This window comes from Salvia hispanica, chromosome 4 (genome assembly GCF_023119035.1).
Source record: "Salvia hispanica cultivar TCC Black 2014 chromosome 4, UniMelb_Shisp_WGS_1.0, whole genome shotgun sequence".
In the NCBI taxonomy this organism is placed as follows: domain Eukaryota; kingdom Viridiplantae; phylum Streptophyta; class Magnoliopsida; order Lamiales; family Lamiaceae; genus Salvia; species Salvia hispanica.
In genome coordinates this window covers 22,415,707-22,432,412 of record NC_062968.1, presented here as the reverse complement: position 1 = coordinate 22,432,412, position 16,706 = coordinate 22,415,707, and the positions used below count along the sequence as shown (strand labels likewise).

The window sequence follows — 16,706 nt, the reverse complement described above, 5'->3', positions numbered from 1 at the left end:
GACACTATCCAAAAAATCCGCACAGTTTATCAACGAAAATTAGTAGCAAGTGTTTTCTATCGCTATTCATAGCATTTATTGGCGGGAGAATGTCCACTGGTAATTTTAGTAGCAGAAATAGTAGCCGATTTCGGTGCCTCGATCTCATGCAATAATTACATATAAGAGGGAACTGAAAATCAACCTCCATTTAACGTAATTAAAACAAAAGTAAAATATCAGGCATCGAATCGATTAATTAGATAATAAAATACTATAGTATAAAAAAGTGTCCCTAAGTGCACACACATAATAAAAAGAAATAAAAAATGTAGGTCATATGCATGTTTGATGTGTAAGCGCGTTCACTTTGAAGTCCTTCCTATTCTTCTTCCATGTCAAAACACTCCCTCTATATTGCCTACGCGTCGTATACATACTTACCCATATATATATATGCCCTCATTTCCATTTCCACCAACTGATCTAACTCCCATTTTCCTCTCTCTCTCTCTCTAACTCTTGAGGAATCCATCCATTAATTCCCCATTAATTCATGGCTTCCTCACTCCTTCACTGCATCCCTAATCCAATCCCAAACTCCCCCACTCTACTATCTCACTCCCCTCCTCACCTCAAATCATCAAATTTATCCTTCCCCGTCTCATCCCGGTCGCGAGCTGCATCGCCACCATCGCAGCTCGCGGCCGGGTGGAGGGAAATCCAGGGGCTCAACAACTGGGAGAATCTCGTCGAGCCCCTGCACCCCCTCCTCCGCGACGAGATCGTCCGCTACGGCGAGTTCGTCGCGGCCTGCTATGAGGCCTTCGACCTTGACCCCGGCTCGCGCCGCTACCTCAACTGCAAGTACAGGAAGTCGAGCATGCTCGAGAGCGTCGGCCTGGCCGAGTCCGGGTACGAGGTGACGAAGTATATCTACGCGACCGCCCCTGACATCAGCCTCCCCACTATCCAGCCTGGCCCCTGCAGTAATACAGAGGCCAGATGGATAGGGTACGTGGCCACCTCATCAGACAGTGAGGTGGCCACTCTGGGGAGGAGGGACATAGTCATCACATTCCGGGGTACCGTCACGAACCCCGAGTGGATGGCTAATTTAATGAGCTCCCTCACCCCGGCCCGCCTCGACCCTCACGATCCGCGGCCCGAGGTCAAGGTCGAGGAAGGGTTTTTGAGCCTGTACACGTCTGACGAGCGGTCAGATAAATTCGGCCTTGGGAGCTGTCGCTGTCAGCTCCTTTCGGAGATTTCTAGGTTAATCAATAAACACCGGGACGAGGAAGTCAGCATCACGATCGCCGGGCACAGCATGGGGAGCTCGCTAGGGCTTCTGCTGGCGTACGACATCGCTGAGCTCGGGCTCAACGGGGCCGGGAAGATCCCGGTGACGGTGTTTTCCTTCGGGGGTCCGAGGGTGGGGAACACGGGCTTCAAGGAGAGGTGCGAGGAGCTCGGGGTGAGGGTTTTGAGGGTTGTGAACGTGAACGATCCGATAACAAAGATGCCCGGGGTCGTTTTCAACGAGAATTTCAAGAGATTTCGAGGCGGATTCGAGTTTCCGTGGAGTTGCTCGTGTTACGCTCATGTAGGGGTTGAGTTGTTGGTGGATTTCTTCAAGATGCATAACCCTTCGTGCGTGCACGATTTGGGGAGCTACATAGGGTTGCTCCGGGGCCAGATGAAGAGCCCGGAGAGCCCGAATTTGGTGGATCGGGCCAAGGGTTTCTTCGCCGGGGGCGGCGAGTGGAGGGAAGCCGCCGTTAATATGTTCAATTTGGTGCGGTCGCAATGGACGTGATATATATATATATATATATATATATACATAGAATGATTAAAGAGGAATTAGGGTTTTTTTGGGATTTTCTTAGGGGTTAAATTTTTTGGCGGGGATGTATGATTTTTTGTATCTATAGTAGAGAGTTGAGAAAAATTAGAAACGGGATAGAAGTATATATATGATCATTAGTGTTGGTCGATCATGATCTTGATCACTTGGATCATGGATGGCTCGTTGGGTTAGGAGATAAACGAACGAGTAATCGTTTGATACTATGTGTATCTATGTCTGTTGGCGGTGTTAAGCCAGATATTTCACTGTAATTTTCGAATAATGCTTACAATGAGATAGAATAACTATATATAGTCAATATAGCTATAAATTTCAAATATTACCTTCGTCCACAAAAAATAAACCAGTTTTACCATTTTGGACCGTCCACCAAAATTAGACCACTTTCTAAATATGGAAAATTGTAAATATGGAGTATTTATGATGTAAACCCAACAATCCACTAACACTACTCATCTCTTACTTTAATAATTTCACATTAAAACCCGTGTCATACACAACTATGTATATTTTTGGTGGAAGGAGGTAGTACTACCTACAACGCCAGACCAATAATTATACATAGACAATATAGTGAAAGCTGATTCCAGTAACCATAGGATTTCGTGTTGCGGAAGTCAAAAATGTTTGGTGGTGGTTTTAGGAAATAAACACACAAGTAATCACGAATATAATAATCAAGATAAATAGATGAATTTTTTTTTCAACTTCGATACGATGTGTATCTAAGTCTGGAAGCAATGTTAACCTAGATATTTCACTATAATTTTCGGATACTATTTATAATGAGAGAACAAATATAAACTTGGCGATTGATTCACTTCCTTTCAGGCTTCATACTCAAGTTGAAGCTATGGCGAGTGGTTCTATTACACATGTTTTTTTTTTTTTTGATAAAATTCTATTACACATGTTTACCAAGTATTGGAACCGTAGTAGTACTACGTAGGTACGTAGATATGTTCGATACAGACAAGAAATGATGTGGGCATATATATAAGATTTTGTGTTCAGCTTCTTCAACGTCGTGTTTTCTGTGATGTTGAAAAGCTTAAACCAATTTAAGCTGGACAGCATATCTCTGCGTTAATTTGCTAATATAAAAGGATTCCAATTTGCTTTGTTTCGGTTGTCAAAAAACCTAGTAAAAATTAAGCATGTTCCAAAATAAATCCTAGTAATTCTTTTCTTTTTTATACTGATAAAAGGAAAATAAATTAACCGATATTAGGCGGTTCAAATTGGTGTCAAGTACACAAAATACACATTAAATGCATTAAGGTATGAGTTAAAAGTTAAAAAATCAATAAATTTTTAAATGTATAGTAAATACTAAGTATAATAGTATAAGAAAGTGAACAAAAACTGGAAAACCCTACTGAATAGGGTTTGGCTCTTGTCTGGTTAAGATGGCCGGTGGTGGAGGAGTGCCGGTGGTTAGGAATACGACCAAATAAAATAATAATTGATGGGATGATGAACCAAAATAATTACAACAAAAAGGAATCAAAAAGAATAATAATGATAATAATAGTTATTATTATTATTATTATTATTATTATTATTATTATTATTATTATTATTATTATTATTATTATTATTATTATTATTATTATTATTATTATTATTATTACTACTACTACTACTACTATTTTTACTCGCAAATTTATTTACACTTGTTTGAAACTTTAGCAATAAACAACTACTACTAATATTGAAGATATATGTGAATAACATCTAATATATGATCAGGTTAAAGTTGTTGTTGTGGCTGCCAAATAGGTAAAGTACACTAGTCACGTCAAATTTAATTTTGTCTAATTTCGATTACTGTTGTATATATACAAAATTGTACTCATATTTACGATATCAATGTTTAAAAGTTAAATTAATGAGTTCAAAAGCATTCAAAACAGTGAAAGGATGGGGATTGATATATGCCTATTAAAAAGAATAACACAAAAGCTAATAAAAAACGAAATCAACTATATAGCACAATGTCGAGCTCAATCGTCTTCTTTAACATAGGTATTGATCTTTGTTAAACTATGTAATTTTAATACTTTATATAATTTCGCTATAATATATGGTGAAGATTCTCTTCTAAAAGGAAAAAGGTAAAATCTAATTACTTAAATCATGAAATTGTACTGGGGAGTATTAAATTAACAAGTAGGTGGACGTATCTTGAACATCAATATTATAGGATTAGCACGTGGTTTCTAATTAAGCACTTTGGTAAATGAATAACGAAATATAGTGTATTAACTTAATAGTTACATTTGTTTTAAAAGTATAAGTAGTACTCCCTCCGTCCCGGATAATTCAGGTCACTTTGACCGGGCACGGGTTTTAAGAATTGTAATAAAAAGTGGGTTGAAAAAGTTAGTAGAATGTGGGTCCTACCTTTATATATTAGTTTTATAATAAAATGTGAGTAGGAATGAGTTAGTGGAATATGGGGTTCACTACCAAAAATGGTAAAAGTGAAGTGAGATAAATTATGTGGGACGGACCAAAATAGAAAAATGGGATGAATTATCTGGAACGGAGGGAGTATAATTGAGAAAACTTTATTGAGTAATTGCCAACTGAATTCAAACGTGGCATTTTCATCTTAAATAAATTGACAAATGGCGTAAATTTTGTAGATATATAGTACTCCATGTCACTAATTAATTCATCATGTATGTGACCTCTTGAATAAACTCGATTAAATAAAATAAAATCGGAAAACTTGAACAAAGCCTATATTTATTTTGCCAAGGCCAATTTACATTAGAGATTATTGTTTGGGTTCGTAGCTAATTAAATTATTAAGATTGGTCAAATTTTGGTCAATACATAAAATTTGAAAGAAGAATATCAATCACGAAGTTTTAACTTTTTTTTTAATTGTCTCGTACAAAATATCGCCTTCTAATGATATTAAAAATGAAATTATTTTATTAAAATAAGAAAGGGTAAAAAAGGAAGGAAAACAACTTAAAATTACTCCAAATTTTCGACCAATTGAAGCTGATGTCTAATGTCAAAATCTGATTATAAATAAAGCTTATGCTTTGTCTTGGTTCGTTTAATAGTTTTACAAAAAAAATTCGTTCAATTGATTAGACGTACTGTCGAAAGTTGATTAGACATAGGAAGACCTAAATGTGATCATGAAGCTTATCTGTGGAAAAGAATGGTACTCACTTTGTCCCTTCATAAACGAGACAGTAAATTAAAGGGCGAAAGAAATCAAAATGTCTGACGGGTAAAGAGAAAATAAAATAGGTGGGAATATAAATAACAGATAGAAAATGTAGTATTTACTCTGTTCCATAAAAGATGTCACATTTTCTTTTTTAGTTTGTTCCATAAAAGATGTCACATTTACTTTTTTGGAAAAAATTCTCTCTCAAGTAAATATAAAAATTATATTTTCTCTCTCCATTTAACACACAAAATAAAATCTCTTAAAATCTCGTGTCGTCCCACAAATTTGACATCTTTTATGGGACGGAGGGAATATTTTTTATTAAAAAGAGAAATAACTCATTTTAGATGGGGCATTTCAAAAAGAAAAATGACTCACTTATAGGAGACCCTAGGAGTAATTTTTTAAATCAGCTCCCAATGATGCACCGACGTCGAGCTAAAAAGTACTACAATAGAATCAAATTTTAGGCTGTCATCGGAAGGTTAGAACAACATTGTACCAACCGATTCAATCTTTCAAGGATATTTTGATGTTGTTTGTTACATGGTTTTTTGTTAGACTTTTTTATTATTCATTTAGTATATCGAATTGTTTGTTTTACTAGTGTTATCACTCTTGATGAACCCTATTCTCACTATCCTCATATTTTTCAATTTCTATATTCTTTCATAGGATTTATTGAATAAAAGATCAACAAGCGTCACAAAATCACCATGGTGAGCATTAGTAATATAACTAATTTTATGACTGTCTCCCTATATATGTTCTAGTTAGGCTGTCGTTATTAGGCATATGTAGAAAAAAAATAAAATAAAATCATTCAAATTGGAAAAAAAAAATGTTAACGAAAAACTGTCTGTCTCCCACATGTATAGAATTATTTAAGAGTCAAACTATTACAAATGTAAATCTAACTTATTTCTATTCTTTATTATTTGATGTTTGAATATAAGGGAGCAAAAGTTTGCTCACCGACCCCCAAAAAGGCCAAAATCTCATCATAGCAAACGACTTTTATCATAATAGTATCACTCAACTATTTATATTATTGGACTTTTTGCAAAAAGCTGTAAATTATTACTATTTGTCAAGTACTTCATTTGGGTTTATTTATGAATATATGATTTTAAAAATTGTAAAAAAATTATATGTATTAAGAAAAAAATAGTTCAGATTATAGGGATTATCAAGAATATTGGGATATCTAGTAAATAAGTATACTACTACTATTTCTTTATTTGTAAAGCTGGTAGAAACATGTACTAGTAGTCATAGCTGCTTAAAAAAAGTCGCAATTATTGTGTAAAATTTAAAAAGTAGCCAGTAAAAGTTTGTCCAAATGAAGTAAAATTAAATCATTATTATGATCAATATATTTTAGTTGATGCTAGTAATTAATAAACTCGAATTAGAAATAATTAAAGTAAAATTGTAAATGCTAGTTAATTTTGGGGTGAATTATTTACGAATATACTTGTCTTATTCTCCTTGGAATTATGTGTATGTCCACGTAGTATATGGAGTATATATAAATGTAGTACTATAATATAGTGATGTGAAAACAAAACGAGTCAAATTAATTAGTAAAAGAATAAATTGGATAGACTAAATTAGAAAGACTAATTAGTGAGTGTATGAATATTTAGCACTGTTCATTCTATGGCTATTAAGGAGTAATCCTCTAGATACCTCTATAGAGTAAATATTATTATTATTAGTACTCCAATATTTTCAAATGTACAAGTACAATTTTCAAATGTACAAGTACAATTATTGATTATTATTATTGACAATTTTACAATAATCTTTTACTACTCCTCAATTTATTGTATTTTATATTTCGCGATATCAGAATCAATTAATATGGGTCATGTTCACATATTATCATATTAATTCCTATAATCTATATTTTCAAATGTACAATTATTGATTTGTGATCATTGCATGCGTCATTGAAGCATAGACAATTTTTTTAGGAAAGTACTGATTAAAGAAGTGTGAAATTAAACCTAGATTGTAGTTAGAAATGAACGTCCTTCAATAATGTAATAGGAATTACAAGTGTGAAAAAGTTGAAAGAATCGAAAAAGTTATGATACTTGTCTGGTAAAAAAAGAAGAAGATAGAATACTGGGAATGTAAGACAAAGTCCATTATTAGTTTTAGATACGACAGACACTTTTTGGCACGACACGATAATATGACACAAAACCCGCACGAAATTAATGGATATGTGTTAAAGTTTATTGGGTTCGTGTCGTTATCATGTCGACACAATAACGACACGAAAACTTTGTGTGTATTCGTGTCGTGTCCGTGTTACACATTAAGAAATACCCCCTCCGTCCCACTTTAGGAGTCCCGGTTGAGTTCAGCATGAGTATTAAGAAATGTAAAGGAAAGTTTGTGAAAAAAGATAATGGAATATGGGTCCTATTATTTTATATTAGTTTTATAATAAAATGTGAGTGGTAAAAGGTTAGTGGAATGTAGGGCCTAATACCATTTATGGAATATTCCAACCGGGACTCCTAAAGTGGGACACCAAAAATGGTAAGCCGGGATTCCTAAAGTGGGACGGAGGGAGTAATATTAATATATTATATTATTATTATTATTTTATTTATTCTAAAATTTTAAAATTAAAATTTAATATTAGAAATAATATTAATATATTATAATATTGTTATTAGAGCCAGCCATAGGCCAGCCACTCTCTCTCCCTGTCACGTCAGCAGCACTAAAAATCCACCTGCCACGTCAGCATTTACTCAAATAGGTCAGCCATAGGCCAGCCGCAATAAAAATAATTCAAAACAACTACATTTACGGAATTAAATTTACGATTAAATTACGTAATTAAATTTACGAGACATATACGGGAAAATTCAATAATTGCATTTAAGAAAAAGTACATGCATTTAAAAAAATAAATTACATAATAAAGAAAAAAAACTATCGCCGTGCAGTCTTCCGTGCCCACAACTCTTCAATTATATCCTTTTGAAGTTGAATATGAGCATCCACTTGGTGCATGTCGGCATATTCCTGGAGGCGGCCGACTTCATCGTGAGGTACCCCACGTCGTACGCTAGGGGTGACCGTTCGTGGCTTGGACCGGCTTCATCATCATTGGCCCAACTAGTCGGTTGTACGCCTTCGTCTTCGACGATCATGTTGTGCATGATAATGCAGGCGTACATTATATCAGCAACGCATTTGACATCCCACAAACGCGTTGGACCCTTAATTGTCGCCCATCGAGACTGGAGCACACCAAATGCGCGCTCCACGTCCTTGCTCGCCGACTCCTGCCATTCCGCAAAGTAGGCCTTCTTGTCATCCGCCGCGTGCCTGATCGTCTTCACAACGACAGACCACCTAGGGTATATCCCATCCGCCAAGTAGTAGCTCATATCATGTCGGTTGTCGTTGGCCACAAATGAGACGGCTGGACCGATGCCCTGACACTTCTCGTTGAAGAAGGGCGACGAGTTGAGGACGTTGAGGTCGTTGTTCGACCCGGCTACCCCAAAATATGCATGCCAGATCCACAGCCGGTAATCAGCTACGGCCTCGAGGATCATCGTGGGATTCTTTCCCTTGTAGCCGGTCGTGTAGGCTCCTTTCCAGACAGTTGGACAGTTCTTCCACTCCCAATGCATACAATCTATGCTGCCTAACATCCAAGGGAACCCATGCTGCTCCCCGTGCTTCTGCATCAGATTCTGACAATCTTGGGGGGTAATTTAGAGAGAGAGAAAAACTCGTTAAAACAAGTGGTGCAAATGAAAATGAAACTAAAATCGCGTATATATAGGTTTTCAAAAATTTTAAAAAAAAACGAAAATTGGCGCTTGGCCGATCGCTGACCGATCGGCACGCCACAATGGCGGCCAGTGCTCAAATCGGCTAGCCCACGCCGATTTTTTTGCCGATTCGGCGCTGGCCGATTATTAATAGTTCGGCTAGCCGACCGGCTAGCGACGCGGATCGGCTTGCCGGTCGGCTAGCCGCTATTGTGGATGCTCTTATAGTGTCGTTATTGTGTCATGTCATATATGTGTTGTTATCGGGTCGTGTTGACCGAAGTGGTTCGTGTCGTGTTCGTGTCTGAGGGTAGCGAGTCGTGTTCGTGTTTGTGTTTGGAGTTTTTTTAACGGGTCGTGTTTGTGTTTGTTGTTATCGTATTGTGTCATTATCGTGTCGACACGATAACGACACAACACGCACGATTTGTCACCCCTAGTTTTAGAGATATCAATTAAAGCAGTACTAAAGACTTTTTTAAAAATAGCTTGCACATTATATGTTCAACAATTTAATTAATTAAGAGATTAATGTTATTTAGGATGTTAATGGAATTAAAGATTAGTACTCCCTCTGTCCCAACTAAGTTGAGTCGTATTTATCTTTGGAATGCCACACCTAAATTGAGTCATTTCTTTTTTTAATAAAAAATAAAACATCTAATTACTCATATTTTATTCCACTATCTACTTTACTGTATCTTTATCTTTCTTACTTTATTCCCATCTCCTACTTTTTAGAATAACTTTTTAATCTTTGTGTCCAAAAATTATGTCTCAACTTGGTCATGGAGGGAGTATAAATTGCCACGCGACCAAATTTACATTTTAATTTAAATAAAAGGTATCATCATCACCTAAGGTATCAAATAAAAAACCAATAAATTAAATATAATGAGAGGGAGTATAAATTGCCACGCGACCAAATTTACATTTTAATTTAAATAAAAGGTATCATCATCACCTAAGGTATCAAATAAAAAACCAATAAATTAAATATAATGAGAATACAAATACTGCAGTTTACAATGTTATTACGTTTGCTGGCTAAAATTAGGTTCAAAGATTATGGGTCAAAGATGAAATCAATATTTAAATTTTAATATTCATAAAATCATACAAACATATGTAGTCACCAAGCAGCCGCAAAATCTCTTTGATGTAACCTTTTTTATTCAATTATTGATTTTGTTCCCCATAGAGCCAAGTGACCTCATTGATATGGTTGACCACATATAATGCTTGTGTTTGAATTTTGAAATAATCTTTTGTCCTTTTTCAATTGTATGTACTATCTTTTATACTAGAAAAATAATCGAATCACATGATATCTCTATGTAATAGGTACATCTTTAATTACTTTCAATCGTATATATTGAGTAAATGAAAATTTTATTTTCAAAATATTGTTTTAGTAATGCTTGTGTTCTCAATTTTTGGTGTGTAATGGATAATTGATTATATTCCTGCATGTTAACGAAAAATTGTGAAGACCTTCACAATTTATAAATTGATATCGTTTTCACAATAAGATGGACTTAGGTGCATAAAGTTTTGGGCTTCTAAGAGCCATTTGGGCTTTAAAAAGTAGCATAAAACTTTGGGTGATTCTTCTTAGCCTCATTTAAATTTTAATGTCCTAGTGAATAAAATATTATTATTATTATAGGGGAGTATTATATTGCTAACTCAATATCTAATTGCTAACTATAATTAAATAATAGCTATTAGATATTCAAATTAAGGGCCTAGATCATCAACCAAGAAATATCAATACGATCAACAAAAAACGTCAATAAAGCCATAAGATTAATTTCATAAAATATCAATAGGGGTATTAATGTCAATTAACTACATGTTTAGTTATAACTAACTTTTAAAAGAAATCCCAAAACTTTAAATTCATATAACATATATCAAATTAAAGATAATTTTATAAGGATTCCAACGATATCATATATGCATATGTTCCGACGTCAAAATTTGAAAAAAATTCAAAAATTTTTCAATTTTTTCGTAAAGCAGAAATGTCAACATACTATATAAAATATGTCAATATAATACATGTAGAATGTCAATATAAGCAATGGGTTAACATTCTTAAAGCATCGTGTTGACATCCTCAAAGCATTGTGTCGATATTTCCGAAACACTATATTGACATTTTCATCTAAAACCCTAATTTGACGTTTTTTATTTATCTTTTTTTATTTTATTAATAAAAACGAAAATTACACGTGGCAAATTGTAGACCACACATTTTTCTAAAATCCTATGACCTTAAATTAATTGTAGTTAGTAATTAAATGATTAGTTAGCAATTGATCACTGCCCTATTATTATAAATTTCATTATATCGTGAATGCTATTTTAAATTAAATTAAGTACTATTGCGTGGGAAAATGGTGGACTACGTATAAAATTACCTTGAAATTTTAAAGCTTTATAAAAAAAAGACATTGGGCCTCAGTAATTTGTAGTAATATATTGGGCCTTAGTAATTTGTAGTATTATGTTGGGATCCATGATTATCAACGTATATTGGTTTGATTTGGTTCAATTGTACTAAAATACAAATTGATATTTTTATCAAATCAAATGAAATTGTATTAATATCAAAATCAAATCAAACAAAATCAAACTAAGTTGTATTAATATGTTTTGGTGAGGTTTTGATAACTTGATTTGTCATTTTATACGTGTGTGGTTCATCCATCCCGCACACGTACGGGACACTGCCCTCCTCATGATGAATCAGGTGGTCTTGTGCACGACAAGCGCGCACGTGAGGCGCCTAGTTCAACCACTCTAGGGAATCAATGTCATTGAAGACAAGAACAACATCGAGATAGAATGATTCAATCTAACCAAAGTTCGAATCAAGTATTCAATGGAGTCTTGAGGAAACAAAGGCAATAACCGAACTCATCACTAATCCCTCCATTCTCACTTGACGTTACCAGTTACCATATTGTACCTCTTGACATGTTTTTACAAAAGTTAAAAGCATTTTAGGGGATGACCTCAACAGACTCTTTTATAGATAATAATCACATCTACTTCTAACATTGTTTAAGTTTTGTTTATCCATAAAAAATCATTATTTATTTTATCAATTTAAGACACTAAAAATACAGTATAAAATTTCATGTCGAAAAAGTAATGCTCGAGAGATATGTCTCAAATAAGAAGAAACCTCTAGTAAGTCTAGTACTTCCCAGATGCCCCTAATCTCTAATTGATTTCACCTTCAAATTAGGGGAGATAGTCTTTCCCTACTCATTCACACCATTCGATTATTGATTCTTTGATTTCTGAGGAGTCGCGTTTATTCTCTACATTTGAGGGTTCAGATTCGACTCTGTCCCTTGTCGGTGAGATCGGCCTTCCATTATTTGGTTTCATTGTGCGGAATTTTCGAAATCTTGGAATCGAATTCTGTTTGTTCTCACAGTCAATTCATCAAACACTTGGTCCTCGACTCTAGGTTTTTCCGAGCATATGAATCAGATGCTGTAGAGTCTCAGAGTCGCGTCAATAACTTCAATTTGTGTAGATGGGGAAACCCCTAATCTACGAGATTTGGGAAAAACCAGCCACGAGCTGTATAATTGCGATATGTAGTTTAATTTGGTTCTACATTCAGAAAAAGGGGATTGGGTATTCACATGTGGGGTTGAGCTACGACACTGCATTAGAGGGCCATCATTGGCGGATCATTACATCTGCATTTTCACACATTAGCATCCTTCATCTTGTTTTTAACATGAGTGCTCTTTGGAGTCTTGGGGTGATTGAGCAGTTAGGGCATGTAGGGCTCGGTGTCGAATACTATCTTCATTATACGATGCTGTTGGTCGTGCTGTCGGGGCTGCTGGTTCTCGGTATCTACCACATTTTGATCAAAAGGTTCAATCTTGATTACTTCCGGAGAGTGACTGCTGTTGGATACTCTTGTGTTGTTTTCGGGTGGATGACTATACTGTCAACAAAGCAGCCCTCTTCGAAGCTGGAGCTTTTCGGGCTCCTCTCCCTTCCTATCAGTTTTGCACCTTTTGAGTCTCTCATCTTCACGTCCATAATCGTGCCCCAAGCTAGTTTCATTGGTCATTTGTCCGGGATAATCGTTGGCTATGCCATAGCCTGGGGTGTGATACACGGAATGAACAATTACTGGGCTGTGTCGATGCTGGGATGGATGGTTCTTGTTTTCATTCTTAGTTTGAAGAAGTCTGGTACATACGATTTCAGCTTTCTCGAGATTGAATCTGTGGAAGAGTCTTCCTTGCCATCTGTGCGGTTTCTTTCTCCTGGAAATGGGAGAACCCTGCAGATGAGTGCGTCTGATGTTGGTCTGAATCTTGTGTAGCTTCTTAATCGGATTTGGCTCTGCTTGTTCATTTAGTCTGAATGCGCAACTATGAGGATGTCACAGAATATTGGATTGAGAATAAGCTTTTATTGAAAAGCAACACTTATTTCTTGGATCTTAGTCCTCGCTTGCAGTAGCCATCGTATTCTTGTATCATGGTTTTTTGCTTCTCTTGCTAGTTTGTGATAAGATTTTAAACTGACTTACTTTGTATCATATCAGTTGTGACAATTGGGAATGGATGAATGAGATCGATTGACTTTCATTCTTAATCAGAGTTTCATTCTTGTTGAGTAAAACACTTACAAAAATGAGCTTTTCATGTATCGCCATTAATACTCGTTTTTAATGATTTGTCTCTGTTCATATTTGGTGCATTTGATCTCTTTAAATCTACTATATTCACAATAAATTTTGTTAGTATTTGGCTGGTTTTCTTTCAGCAATGAGCTTCTATTGTTTGTGATACATCATTCGACATGAATGCGTATTTTCTGTTTCAGTTTTGGTTGTTTTCAGTGAAGAAAGTTTAGTACTTTCACTAGTTATTTCTGAGATGATGCTATAGTTTGATTTTATCTGTCTAAACTAAATGGGCTATCTTAAGAAATGTCACACGCCATTTGATTTGAGCATTATTTATTGAAGGGGGTGTCGATTGAAGGTCACACCGAGACAGAGTGCAGCAGGCGAATCGATGTGTAACAGTGTAAGTGAAGTAATAATGTCCTCATCAATTTCTTTACGTATTCTTGTCGTGTGGGATGGGCGTGATGAATTGCTGTCTGCAACCCTTTTACGTTGATGTTCGTGACTACGATAGCCGGTGCCCGGATAGCAGTTAATCTATCTAAACTTTAATTAGACAACTTTGGATAGTTTCTTCAGGTTTTGTAGTTGTGTAGTTTTGCTGCTGTTGTTGTGATGGTGTCTGTGTTTTGTATGCCTTAGGAAGCAAGAATAGCAAGTAGATAAAAATATTGATATACATTTTTTATCAATCTATTGATTGTAGTCTTTCCCTCGCAACGCACAGGATTTATAACTAAGATTTTGAAAAACAAAAGAGAGAGAAGAATAAGATTGGGATGTCAATTGTAAGAACTATGTGTTTTCTTCATCTTTGGTAGTAGTAGTAGAAGTGTGTTGATGTGTTGGCACATTGGCATGAACTAGGTTGGTAAACCCTTGCCCCAATGATTTCCAAAGTCTCGTAGGTAACGGCGACTGCGAATTCCCACAGCATCCCGAGTCAATCTGCAGCGCCCGAGCATCATCGAGCCCAGAGAATCGAACAGCTCCCAAGATCCGCTCTGGTAGCTCCGACTCGGTCTGGCCCTCAATAACGAAAGCTAGGTCTACTGTGAGCGCAGTCAAGTATCCGAACGCGAGGTGCACGATCGCACTCGCAACCATAGAAGATCCAACGTCGATGTCAACTTGCACGAGGTTCTCCCCCATCGAGTATCTACAGCTAAGCCCCCGCCCTATTATGCAGATTGCCTGCTCCCCGATCGCTTTCTTCACCATCCACGGCCCTTCCACTACGTTTGTTATCAACTTCAGCCTCGAGTTTCTAAACCCATCGTCTCCCTTTAGGAAGCGGCGGATCAGAGGATCTCGGTGGCTGGCCTCCGTACCCTCGAAATACACGACTATGCTATGGTTGTCTTTGGTTGGGAGCTGGAAATTGAAAGCCCAGACGAAATGCGATCGGCCCTTGGCGTTTTCATCATCGAGAGTTTGCCTAACACGGCCGTTAGGGTTGTTTAAAACATCGGAGATCTTGGATGGAGATTTGATCCAGTCGAGGCCGAGAGGGTGTAGGAGATAGTCCCCTCCGGGGATCTTCTCCTTTGTCGTTGGATAGCCTGCTCCTCGTACCTTGAATTCGTCTCCGGGAGGAGAAGCCCAGCCGTTCGGGCAATTGTGTGGAACACTGCCTCCGGATCTCACTCTCTCAATCCATTCTTGATCTTGTTTTTGCTCAAGCATTGCCATTCTGCAAATGGAAATGTCTTCAGTTAAAAACAGCTGAAGACAATCAGAAATAAATTAAATCTCTAAAAAGAGAGAAAAATAACAAAATGTAGAAAATGAGTGATCACCTTAGAAAGAAGAGTGCTGAATGGTCTGAATAAGATGTGGTTGTTTTATGAACAGAAAAAAAGAAGGAAAAATATTTATGTTGGAAGATTCTTGAGATAGGTGGTGAAGAAAACTCACTGGGAATTATTTATATATTTTATTCAAATATCATATATAAATAATTAAATATGCAATCTACAATAATCCAAGTCATAATTGTTTCGTATGGATAACCGATTGTCCGTCTCTTTACTCTTTGGGCATTATTAGTAAATTTTTAATTAAATTTTTCACTATTATGATTCTTATTTTGAAATTTAAAGGCAATATTAGAAATGCATTAATATCACCACATATTTATTCGTTGTAAAATTAATATTTCTAAACTTTAGAAGATAACGAAGAGAAAATGTGAACGTTTTTCCAAAAAGGGTCAGTATATTTGATACCAATAATAATACTAATAAATAAGATATGTGCAATATTAAATCCTGTCTATAGTCTATAAAATATCAACACAAAATTCATGTGAAATTGTTGCCTCAACTGCACGTAACTTATTAATATATGTAATAAAGACAAATGAAATAACTTATTAATATATGTAATAAAATTGAAATTAAGTTTAAGTATTTTTTAGTACCACTATAATTATTTTTAAGGACTTTGACTAAGGAAATTATATATTTATTCGACTCATTAAATTTTAATAGACTACCCATTTTTGTTGTTATTGTTCTTATATAATTATGAGTTTTGAATTAAACTTCCCATACTACTTTGTTTGTTTGTAATTATAGAATCTGAATTAATAACATAAAATTCAATCTAGGAAAATGATATTGCATTATTGCCTCTGGGACTTGGATTTTCCTGAAAGAAAAAAAAAACTATAGACATAAATACAAAATTATTTTCTACACTTACTACTCCTATATTTGGATTAAATATCATATTGGCCCACAATGACCTGTCTTTATTTCCGAGGTTACATTGATGCACAGCCATTATCTATCAATTTTGTGGAAGTTGTACATCAATTTGTAATTAATTATTAACATGCTATATGTAAAGACATGTGTTAGGTTCTCTAGTGGAGATTTTGATATTACAAAACAAGAAATTGATAGCAATAATATGAGTAGTTGAGGTGTCCTTTTAAAATGATGCAATATAGTTCTCCATTTTTCCATTAACTCGAATCCCAATCTATTGAGTGGAATAGAAACACCTCCTTCACTGCCTTGTTATCCATTAACTTGAGCCCCAAAATATCAAAAAAAACTTGATTTTATACACAAATATTTTTGTACTCACCCTCGAACTCCAACCTATTGGTTAGACGAGATGCGTGTTAGGAGTTGAACTCATGACCTATGAGTC

The 16,706-nt window shown here is 35.5% G+C and overlaps 3 protein-coding genes and 1 long non-coding RNA gene across 6 annotated transcripts; 3 read left to right on the top strand and 1 right to left on the bottom strand.

Moving 5' to 3' along the window:
• The first annotated feature begins 535 nt into the window (after positions 1–535).
• LOC125220670 (galactolipase DONGLE, chloroplastic) lies at positions 536–1,824 on the top strand. Its single transcript, XM_048122822.1, has one exon. It carries the CDS (start codon positions 536–538, stop codon positions 1,796–1,798), a length of 1,263 nt encoding a protein of 420 aa, XP_047978779.1. The 3' UTR covers positions 1,799–1,824.
• A 10,197-nt stretch (positions 1,825–12,021) lies between these two features.
• On the top strand, positions 12,022–14,252 carry LOC125223640. The gene is made up of 2 exons (XR_007176753.1): positions 12,022–12,237; positions 13,884–14,252. It is a non-coding gene; the product is annotated as an uncharacterized LOC125223640 (long non-coding RNA).
• On the top strand, positions 12,234–13,507 carry LOC125223639 (RHOMBOID-like protein 13). The gene has a single exon (XM_048126878.1). It carries the CDS (start codon positions 12,420–12,422, stop codon positions 13,230–13,232), a length of 813 nt encoding a protein of 270 aa, XP_047982835.1. The 5' UTR covers positions 12,234–12,419; the 3' UTR covers positions 13,233–13,507.
• Positions 14,204–15,457, bottom strand: LOC125223638 (protein ENHANCED DISEASE RESISTANCE 2-like). 3 transcript variants are annotated; one of them, XM_048126875.1, is made up of 2 exons: positions 15,344–15,457; positions 14,204–15,269 (listed from the first exon to the last, which is right to left on the bottom strand). In XM_048126875.1, exon 2 carries the CDS (start codon positions 15,234–15,236, stop codon positions 14,340–14,342), a length of 897 nt encoding a protein of 298 aa, XP_047982832.1. In that variant the 5' UTR covers positions 15,237–15,269; positions 15,344–15,457; the 3' UTR covers positions 14,204–14,339. The 3 variants fall into 3 exon arrangements, with proteins under 3 accessions (XP_047982832.1, XP_047982833.1, XP_047982834.1); XM_048126876.1 differs by having other exon boundaries at positions 14,204–15,237; positions 15,344–15,455; XM_048126877.1 differs by having other exon boundaries at positions 14,204–15,253; positions 15,344–15,427.
• Positions 15,458–16,706: the final 1,249 nt, after the last annotated feature.